The sequence below is a fragment of the Hippopotamus amphibius genome, chromosome 10 (genome assembly GCF_030028045.1).
Source record: "Hippopotamus amphibius kiboko isolate mHipAmp2 chromosome 10, mHipAmp2.hap2, whole genome shotgun sequence".
Classification (NCBI taxonomy): Eukaryota; Metazoa; Chordata; class Mammalia; order Artiodactyla; family Hippopotamidae; genus Hippopotamus; species Hippopotamus amphibius.
In genome coordinates this window covers 62,848,664-62,860,238 of record NC_080195.1, presented here as the reverse complement: position 1 = coordinate 62,860,238, position 11,575 = coordinate 62,848,664, and the positions used below count along the sequence as shown (strand labels likewise).

Here is an 11,575-nt window from a genome sequence, read left to right as displayed (position 1 = left end):
GGGATCACTGAGTGAAAAAGCAGATTATTGGTGGGGGTGGGGTGGGGACAGATATATGATGTTCAAAACATTGTTAGCAACTTTAATTTGGTGTGACAGAAACCTTACTGCCATTATAAGTCTAATTTAAAGAGCATGAACTGGCCCAGTGATGCCCAAGGAAGAGGGCTCCTGCTGCTGTGGTCCCTTTTCCAGAGAAGCTGACGAGTGAAGGGTTGATTTCATCTGGCGTTTCTCCGGCTACCTCTGTGCATTGTCTAGGGCAGTGAAAGCCTCAAAAGACAGGCAGTGTTAAAGAGAACACAAAGGATGGGTAAGTCCCAAGACTGAACCCCAAATAAATGAGAGTTGACTACATATTAAAAGGTACAACTCCGGTTCACAAAAAACTTTACTATAAAGATCTCATACCTGACTTTTTCTTAATAGAGACTAGGAACTTGGATCTTTTTCAAGTCCATCTGCTTTTTCCCTCCTTTCACCAAAATTGATTTCTAAAGTAACAAACCATATTAGTAAAATATAAATATTTTCGGAAGGAAAAAGAGCAGTGGGAGCCACCAAATTTGTACAAAGGAATACAGCTCTCTCTATACGTGGTAATATTTTGGACAGGAACACAGTTAGGGAAGAACTTTTTCCCTTTCTTTGTAATAAGAGCTGTCTTCATAGCGTGTTCACCTTTCTGAGAGGCATCAGCAGGTTATAAATTTTGGTTTGCCGTAGACAAACCACTTGGTCCCAACGTAAACTATGACAAGTAATTGGGCATAAAAGAGGCACATGGGAACATTCAGTGGACTAAGAAATTATTAATAATGCAACTACAAATATGAATATCTTATTACACAAACAGGAAGAATACCTAGTATTTTTAGAGGGCACTAGTGAGCAGTCAAAAAGCTTGGCAAGTTACCTAGAATTTTTAAAAGTTTTAAGTGATCAAATATTCACATCAAATGTAAGTCCACCCAATAAAGATCTTTGTTTTTAAATGTTTTCACTAAAAGCATGAAATTCACATTTGCTCTCCCGTAGGTACCCCACTGCTGTCCATACAGAAGATGCATGTGCCTATCTTATACATGTGCACGTACGAACACACATCCACAAGGGAAGAAAATCTAATAATCTAAAAGTACTCCAGGCGATCACGACTGTCAGAATGTTAATTTTCTTCTAACGGGGGTAGGAAAGCTGGGGGTTTTGTTTTACTGTTCAGTCTCAGAGTAAGGTGAATACGAGGCAGGACTACAGGAGGAAGATGATGGGTGTTTATCATGCAACACAGATACAACAGCAATAAAACCACCCACTCAGGGCTGGCCGATTGGCCTGACGGTGACACACACTATGTTACCATGCAGGAGACTCACAGTTCAAATCTCAATCTTGGTTTTTCATGCCCCAGATCAGAAAAGAAGCGAAGAAACACTGTAGATTGTGCCTTCAAATCCGAGGAAGGGAGTACGTATGTTACAACCATCGCTATTTCTGCTGAAAAGTGGGAACATAGTTCTCTGAGAATAAGTCTGGCTCCTTTCTGCAGTGATGCTACCGTGTCACTGGACCATGTTCAAAGCGGAGAAAAAGTGCTACATCTCATACAGCAGAAGCAAATAACAGGAGGACAAGACAGATGTAAAGGGTTGTGTGAAACAAAGAAGAAAATATCCCTCAATAAAATTACCCTCCATCTGGAAAGGGCAGGTACACTGTATGTTGAAGGAATAACGTGTGAGTGGCAACCCCCAAGAATGAAGACCACGATCCCCACTGGTATCACATCCCACGCAGGCAGCCCTCAAGACGTTCCCAACTGATTCTTGTCTGTACTTAATGTTATTCCCTTGACCCAGAAGTGGCAGACACATTATTCAGCTAACACAGTAACTGCCAAACTGGCTGCGAACCTGAGTTTGCTAAGGTTCTATGGAAGCCACTGTTTTCATAGATAGTTCTGGGTAACCAAGTTAGTGCCAGGGAATTCTCACCTTGAACCAATTTAAGCTGGTGACCTAGAGTTAAGAGGCCCCAGAATCTGAGAGGGATCATTCTTGGAAGTTGCCTACTCTACTTTTGCCCCTAACTGAATAAAAATAACAACAAAAAACTGAATATCAATTGGGCACACAACACAGATCATAATTCTTTTATTAACTAAATTAAAAATGCTTTGAATAAAAACTTAACTGTAACAATCATTTAAAGGTCAATTATCTACTCTCTCCCATAGATGGAAACCCATTATTTTTCTTGTTTTCTTCTCCAAAACAGTGAATCAAGGCCATGGTGCTTAAACACAAGTGTATTTCTTTCATGTCGTACTACTCTCCAAATCAGAGTCCATCACTTCACTTCAGTTACTCTGGAAAATTGAAAAATGAACATATAATTGCTATGCATGTCTATTTTCTATGCCTTAACAAGTTGATGTATTTTAAAAATTGAAAATCATTTCAGATAGGCGGTACCTAAAAATAAACAAAAATTATGTAATCTTAGATTTGCAAAAAGGTCACAGACATAAACCAGGCAAATCATTAGCCTTTTTAATTGCAGTCAGTAAAAGGCCAATGCCAAATGGAAATAAAAAGCAACAAAATCTGATAATCTCCGTTTGCTGGGGTGACTGAGGAGAAGCCAAGAGGCTTTGATTTTTCCAAAGCAGAAGATATTGATCCTAGAATAATATTCTATCACTTTCACTTTAGATCAACATCACTCATTTAATGTAAGAGAATTAAATACGTGATCAGGCATAAGCGAAAGAGGAAATGGGACGGTGGTCCTGAGAGGGTACTGGAACCTCACTCACCGACAAGGCAAATAAACTGTGGGCATGGTGCACTGTCAGTGCACCCACCGTACAGACATTGGAAAAAACCCAACAAGTTCTGAGCAGCTAAAAATCAGCAAAATGAAGGGGATTTCAAAGGTTGTTATAGATTTCACGCACAAAAGCTGCTGTCTAACTCCTTATACGATGGTGCAAAAAAAAAGGTCACATCTTAAGGGAAATTAACAAAGAAGAGGCACTCAAGGTTCTTCTTCTGGTTTTCTGAAAATGCAGAAGTTTAGTTTCTCCATACAACTACAGAAGAATGACACCACAGTAGGAGAAGGAAAAAAAACAATGAAATTAAAACAACAGAACACCAGACTGTAAACATGGACAAACCATGCCACACTTTCAGGTACTAGCTCTTTTTTTAAATGTCATTTAATATATTCCTGCTAATGTCTTTTTTTTAGGAGGGCAGTGGTTGGCAGAGCATGCATTTTTTGTAATAAAGGCTGTGACACAAACTTACAAAAGTGGGATCCTTCTATGAATGCTTACTGAACACAGTCTAAGCATTGTTTTAAACTTAGTCCACCACACACAATCAGCATGTTTTTAATCTTATACAAAAATTAATTGCACTCAGGGGAATAGAGCCTCTTGAGTTAAATGCTGCACTTCGATGTAGAGGTAAGCAGGTAGGTCACAGACTTTACAACAGTAAAATAGAAAGCAGACTATTCACATGATCAAGGAATGATTGTAATTATCAAAGGTATATATAGGAAGTTTTGATAAAATGAAAACAGTTATGAAAATGCTAACAGAACTAAAGTATCAGAACATGTTAAGGTAAAATCAAAATGAATGCTTATAGTACTCAATATCGCAGGTTTATTTATCTTTAAGAACTAATAAATGTCTTTGAAATAGTCAATGAAAATTATGTTATTAGCCCAGAGTCCCCCCAAAAAGCTGGAGTGACTAAACATTTCTCTCTCTTTTTTAAAATCATTCCCAAAAGATTAGAACCCAGTTCCTGCTTGGGAACCCAGAGATATTAAGGCTCCATGGGTTAAATGCAACAAAATCACCAACACAAGCACAAAAGAAACCCTGTCAAGATGATAAAAATTTGCGCCAAATTATCTAAGTGGAGAAGAGTTTAGTTTCAGTCACCAGACACTGCATATGAAAAATGTTTTTTAAAAAAAGCAGGAATTCCTCTGTTATGAGCAATATATTGGAGAGTCTGATAAGTGACATCCTACAGCTTTTATATTAGTAGTTTTGCAACTTTTAATAGAGTAGATTTATGTTTTACAAGTCAAGAAATGTAGGCCGTTATGATTTGACAGTGTCCCTTTTATTTAAAAAAAAGCCATACTTTAAAGAAGCAATTTTATTTCTTTTCAGTGTCCATATTTTAACCCCCCTATAACTGCAGGTGCATTTTACACTTACCATCATTCATCATTCCTTTTGATTCTTTAAATGCTAAGAATTAGTAAGAAGCCAAGCAGTTAGTAAGATTCCACAATGAGAAATCATTTCTAGACAAATATGCAGTAATGTCATGCCAACTATTCCACAGCTCTAAAGCCAAATTAATTTTAAGGTTATCTGATTACAAAAGCCTTTCTGTGGATCATACCCACAGGATGCACAAAGGACAAGAACTCAGTTGGGAATACAGATCTAGATTTAGGGAGAAAGAAAGTGAGATGTTTTGGTCTCACTCCATGATGACAGCCTGTGTCTTCCTGAAATTTATAATTAGAAGTTGAAATTAACTGAGATTCTTCTCTATTGGGGGTGTTACATTTCATCTTGGCCAATTAAAAAGGCAACAGTCGGGGGTGGGGAGGGGCACAGTTCTTGAGGCACTAGCCTACTGTGTTCCCCCTTTGCCTGGCAAAGAAATAAAGCCACTCTTTCTTTCTCCTCCATTAAAAAGAAAGAAGAAAAAAAAAAAAAAGGCAATAGTCCCTCACCCAAATATCACTTGCCTAGCACAACTACTCGAGAGACACAGAACAGTGCATTTTTCTCAGAGGTGAGAACATTACAAAAGCAATACTCTTAATCCTTGATGAATAATCATGAAAAGAGAGGTTAAGGCAATTAAAAAAAACCTAGATTCTTCCCAAGGCATAGACAGCATTCTAACTGCTTTGGGGGCAAGTTCAAATTATTATGACCTGGTAATGGATCAAGAAGAATATATAAATTTGTAATAACCACATACCATTAAGGGGTTCCTCTACAGGTTTCTGGAAAATATTTAAAATATATTTACATAAAATAGAATTTATTTCATGTCCTTTTATACTAAAATTTATATATGCTAACATTTAAACTATATGTAAACAGCGAATCCTACAGTCAGAAAACAAACTAAGGTAATAAAGGTTAGTTAGAAAAGCAAAGCTTGCCAAGTATAGTTAATAGTTTTATAACAACTGAATTATTCTCTAATATTCTTTTATGCAGAATTTCCCACCCCACCCTGCCTCTCTCTGTTTTAGAAATTGTGAGAAGCACAAACACAGAAAGCAACATAGTAAATAATACAGTTAAACCAGAGATGAGAGAAAAACAATCATTTTCAAGTCATGCAAATTGAGGTCAGTAACAGGGAAAGAAAAAGTGTTAGTATTTAAGTGTCTAATGGCTGGATTACATCTAACAGAGGCACTTTTAAAACTTCTGGCTGTTTGTGACCAATGTAGCTATGGCACCAATCTTTTTAGAATGAACACCTGGGGTAAGAGGCACTCCCACCTCCCTTGCCTCTCAGGCACCTGTGTGGAGCCTCATCGGCTTTACGGGCATATGCAGTCTCCACTTCCTGCCACGGACAGCAGTCTCACTTCTGGCATTCCAGACAGAGCTATTATTAATCCTTTATAGAAAGATGAATACAATATAGTCCTTTCAAGATCTTATTTCCATAAAGTAGCTCTTGTGCTTGTCACCATGATGAGTCTTTATCTATAAATGTTTTTTTTTCACCCTCTCACCCCTCATTTATCCCTCTCACTTTATTCCCTAAATTTGCTCCTTTTCTTGGAATTTTCTCAGGTAGCTTATTAAGGCAGCGAAGATACAGTAAAAACTACAGTACAATTTGGAGGAAGAAAAATGCTTATAAAGTGGGGGAGGAGGGAAATGAATCAATTCGGCTATTTTTCAGCCACATTTCCATTTATTTTATAGATTATCATTTTTAATGAAATCAATTTAATATAAACGTCTCTCCCTCATTGTTAAGTCTGAAATATCATTCTGTATATCCACATCAAATGGATCTAACAGGTGAGGCAATATATTGGAATCCTTGACTTCCTTCAGCAGATAATGCCTGTTATTCTTACACATAAACTTTTCATTTCTGGGTGTGGGAAGACAGCATGACCTTAAGGAATCATTTATTCTATCCCATTGCTAGTAAAAGACCAAAGAGAAGCTTTTTTTTGTTTTGTTTTTACACCCTTTATTGGACTATAATTGCTTTACACTCTTGTACCAGCTTTTGAGGTACACCAAAGTAAATCAGCTGTATTTATACATATATCCCCATACCCCCCTCCCTCCTGCAACTCCCTCCCATTCTCCCTGTCCTGGCCCTCTAAGGCATCACCCATCATCGAGTTGATCTCCCTTTGTTATACAGCAACTTCCTATTAGCTATCTATTTTACAGTTGGTAGTATATATATGTCTATGCTACTCTCTCACTTCGTCCCAGCTTCCCCTTTGCCCCCTGCCCCCCCAACCCCGTTGACAAACAGAAGTTTTAAAACAGATTGGATCTATCCATGCAAAGGTCATGAAATGACTTCAGTGTTCTCTTAATTTGATGTCACACTACACAGGGAGCAATGGGGTTGAATATCTCAATTACCATTCCTCAGACTAAACCATCAAGCAATCATACCCAATTCATTTAAGAAATTTTAACTTACCCTAGGAGGCTGTATAGTCTTGTGATCAGAAGCTGGTGAAATTAAAAAATAAGACAATGAATTTAATAAATGAAAGAAATTAAGGCAATATTATGTTTAATTTTAAGATAAGATGTTCAGGGCTAAAACTAAAGGTGCCAGAAACTCCACTGAAAGAGTCCTGGCTTTGACAGACTTAAAAAATACAGAACACTCTTAATTATATACACTGACAGAATAACACGATGCAAATAATCCACCCCAATCAAATAATAAAGAGACTAAACACACATACCCTATCATTTGTGATGCGATATCACCCCCCAAATCAGCCACTTGTTACACTCCATAGTGGAAAAACTTTGGCATCTATTCACCCTCATTGTAGGCTCTACATCCCTCACTACCCAACCCAGCTGGAATGTGGAAAGAATGGCGCAGGGACCACTCCATCGCTCGCTCACTGCTCGTGTTCCCTGTAGCTCAGTATTCTTTTTTTCTTATTCCATCTTTCCAGTTTTCAAAGCTCTACATAGCTAACAAACTAAAGAAAATATCAGATCCCTCTGAGTTTAGAGAATTATTCTAGGCAGCTAGTTTTAGCTACGATCAAGCCCTTCTCCATATTCCTTCTTAGGTTTTCAAGTTACCCTTCACTGCTTCTCAACAGATTGATTAATGAAGATGAAGGAATACAGGGCATGAAGAAAGTGACAAAGGGAAGAGGACTGCTCTAGCTGCATAGGGAAGAAAAGAGAACTTTCTTACAAAAACCAAGTGAGAAGGTCCAGGAGCAGCTAAAACCACTCCTGAATACAGAATCAGAGTTCTACAGATAACAAAAGCATCAACGGGCAACATCTGGTGAGTGACTCTATAGGAAGGTGATGCTACTGGACAGTCAATTCCACTGTTCTCTGGATTGGATGATGGCACTGGATTTACTTATGAGCAGACTGAAGCAGGCCCCCAGAACTGTTCTGCTCTTCTGTGCTAATTATTTCCTACCACTCCTCCATGGCCACTCTATTAAGCTTCCAAAACTGATGGGAAATGGGGGTGAGACCTGATCCATGCGGAGTCAATCTATAGAGGAGTCAGAAGCTCGTAAGGCTCACTCCAACAGAGGGAAATAGCAACTGACTGGCCTGAAAAGTTTCTCTCTCCCATTGGAACTTGGAGAGGAGACACAGAAAGAAGACTAGAAAGCTGGTGAAGGGAAAGAAAGGTGAAAAGGAGACAGAAAGTAAGCAAAGAGAAGCTCAAAGCTTAGAGCCAAGGGTAAGAAAATATACCAGTGAGAAGACATGAATAGGATCAAAAAATAAAAACATTAAGGAGAGGATGAGCTAGATGGCTAGCAGGTAAAGAACCAAAGGGAGAGGAACTAAGGAACTACACTGGCAGGAGGGCATCAGCTAACTCTTGTTACTGAGAGGGCAAATGATGACTCAGTCTTTAGAGATGTACTGGATTCTTCCAATTCCTAAACCACTCGCTGTTCCACTCTCTGTGAGGCCCAGTTATGTATCTGTTCTCATGAGATTCCCATCTCTGTTAGTGTCATGTGTGGCTTGAAAGTAAATCTCCTCTACTAGAGGCACTTGGGGAGTGGTTTGGTCCTTGCAACCAAACAAGGAAACGTCTTTTCAAAGTACTATGGAGTGAAATGTGTCGGGAATATGGGTAAATCACACTTAGCAACCTCCCAAACAAACCAAGCAGAATTACAGAACGTTTTTAGGGACAATCGTGACAGTTACATGTAAATACCACTTACTGCGTCTATGTTCTATCAAGGACAAGAGAACTGAACACCTATGTAAATTTCTGATTGGCAAGGTGAAAGGTCAGAGGTAAGATTTTAGAGCTATATTTTTGAGCTCATAAATTATTTATCAGAATTAGTTCTAAGAACTGCCAAGCAACTCCCTTAATAACCCTAATAACGTGTAAAGAAGAGTTTCTGAGTTCTAATTCTCAGGTCCAAGGAACGTCACATTTGGCTAGCCCATTATGAAACAAAGGTATCTATAAAGAACAGTGATTCAAAGGGCACCAGTCGGCTGTGATCCCTCAAATATTATAAAACCAAACAGTGCAGAAGTGAATTTTGATTGAGTTAATCCTCTCCAATAGGCATATGACCTATGTGACTAAAGGATGATTGTGATTTATCTGCTGTTACCATGGGCCTAAGGCATCAACAGCCATGTGTATATATATATTTTTAAATCACAAGCCTTAAGCATCCCATATGAGCTCACTTGCGATGCTTCTTGATTTGTTCTTTTCTTCCAGAAACACTTGACACATGCTATAAATATATTTCCAGCTTTTGAATTTTCTGGGACAACTTTTTCTACTGATACCAGATTCACCTCTCCTCAACAACGGGGAAGAAAATATCACTGAATTTTACATATTTATTTCATGTCCTTCTAAAATATCTGAGATGTGGTAAGTATGGTTTGTGACTGCCAGTAGGTTGATTTGTATCAAAACATGACTATATTCCCTGATACTGAACTAAATACTAATGGCTTAAGAAAATTAACGAGTACTGACTCTTATGAAGAATGGACTTAAGTTTCCTACATAGGTAACACACCCAACTTCAGTGAGTTTAGTTAGTTCTTTTTAATCTTCTATATTTTCTCACATTATTATTGTTCTCAGCCCTTGGTTTCATTTTATGAAATTTAAATGTTTCAGTAAACAAACAAACAAAAATTCCCAACACAGTTAAAAAAGAGGAACATAGAAAATGAAACTTAAAATCCTACTGCTTAAAGTAATAATTAAGGCTCCAAATTTAAGCTGGGAAATAATGAAAATGATAAAAGTTAAATCTCTCAAAGGGACATAAACTTACTCCAAGATAGCTTGGATTTAAAAAAAAAAAAACTATCTGAGGATTTTATTATATTTAAGTCAAGACACATTCTTTAGACTTTTCCAAAACAGAGCCTCTGAAACAAGTAAAAGCTACATTGGAAGCATTTACAATTTTTACTTCCTGATACAAATGCTCAAATTTGCAACCTTAATGTTATGTATACTCAGATTTACACATTCAGATTATTTATGAAAAACACATTAACTTTTCTAGTCTACATTATCTAAAGAGCTACTTTCCTGTACCTTTTCTCTTCTTGCCCTTCAACTGACTGAAGGTATTCCTCTGAACTCTGGTATCAAACAAGTTGATTTGAATAGTTAATTTAGAATGGTCTCAAAATGTAAAGAAAACTAAATTCTTAACTCACATATGGTATATTTATATATCAAACTATCAGAAAGAAAATATAGTTTGGGGAACTTTCCAGGATTTCAGTTTCAGTTTGAATTGGATGTGAGAATAATACGTTTGTAATGATACTGGTTTCGCAGGCTTCTCAGGGATGTAGTGGTGGAAAAGAGAAGAGAACAAGTTCAAGGCGGTAGAAGCTAGACAATGCCTATTTCCATTGAGTCAGCATCTCCAGACCTGCTGGTCTTCCTTAGACATGGAAGGCATCGGGGAACATGGGGATAAAAGGGAGGGTAATCCAGATAATGAGGGGAAAAAAGAACAAAAAGCTGACCATCAATCAAAGACACCTAATACTACATCACGCTGCACGGATAGTGCAGTCACATACTGTTCTTAAGTGTTCGTAGCAGCACCAGCAGCAGTGTCATCTTCAAGACACAGACAGACAGTGATTAGAAGACTCAACAAAAATAGAATCTGTACCAAAATTCACAACGTTATACTCAAGATGGCTACCAAATGAATGCCATTCTGCTTTAGAAGTCTTAGTTGTGTTGTATGGCTTGAGCTAAGAAAATTTCATTGAGGAAACAACTCTGACTTATGAACACATAAACTAAAGATAGTTAATTTTTGTTAGGTATTTTAATTGTTCATCTAATATGCATTAATTAAAGAGGGGCAAAAAACACATAACAGAATTGAACTCCATGATTAGTCAGTGAAAGCTGAAGTTCATAAATAAAAGTAAAATTTCTTTGAAAGTACTATACAAGTCATATGGGGAATTATTTGACTACAACAATTCGAAGTTTATATCAATTTTTAGAAACATAAATTTCACCTAAAGCAAAGCAGAAAGACTGACTTTTTTACCCCATTAATTTGTAACTTTTGATTATTTTGACAAATGTTTGAGTTTGCTTTACTTCATAAATAAGAAACAGATATCTTTTATTTAAAGGGCAACTAATATAAGCCAGATTGTAGGGAACATCCTTAGCTTAAGTAAGACATCACACTAGTTTTAGGCACTATTAAAAGCATCTATCTCCATAAACGTATTAAAAATAAGAATTTACACAAAGATCTGTTATTTGAAAATTGGAAGATTAAATACAAAGTTCAGAAACAATAAGCTAAGTCCACACTTACTCACAACTGATTTTAAGAGTAGTAAAACCCTAAAATTTAAACTCAATGTTCTTATCATACTGGTTTTAACTAAAAATATTTTAAAGTCAAGTGCCAGAGAACACTGCTCTTAAATTAACAAAAGTGACAGCTTTTGAATTTCAATTCTGTCTACCAGGGGAATCAAGGTCTGTAAACAGTCTGCGAGAATAGCAACTGACAAACAGGTCTCTGTGAAAGGGCTCTATCACAGAAACAATGGGCCAATTAAAAATCCTTTTTTATTAATTAAAATGAATCCTCAACAAGCTCTCCTTTTATTTAGTATAAAAACGTCTATACATTCTAAAACATAAAGCTGTTTTCTTTTAAACTAGTTAATAATCTAAACTTTTCATTAGTTCATGAGTTCTACCCTCTTTTATTACCGCCCAAATAATTCCAAATTTATTCT

The 11,575-nt window shown here is 37.0% G+C and overlaps 1 protein-coding gene across 3 annotated transcripts in view; it reads right to left on the bottom strand.

The window, feature by feature from the left end:
* Window positions 1-378: 378 nt before the first annotated feature.
* CD47 (CD47 molecule) overlaps window positions 379-11,575 on the bottom strand; it is a 52,563-nt gene continuing 41,366 nt past the window's right edge. Inside the window, exons 8-10 of one of the 3 annotated variants that reach the window (XM_057696120.1) lie at window positions 6,753-6,784; window positions 5,034-5,058; window positions 379-2,368 (exon numbers count right to left, since the gene is read on the bottom strand). In XM_057696120.1, coding sequence (XP_057552103.1) covers window positions 2,364-2,368; window positions 5,034-5,058; window positions 6,753-6,784 — 62 coding nt within the window. In that variant the 3' untranslated portion in view covers window positions 379-2,363. The other 2 variants (XM_057696119.1, XM_057696121.1) reach the window with 2 other exon arrangements.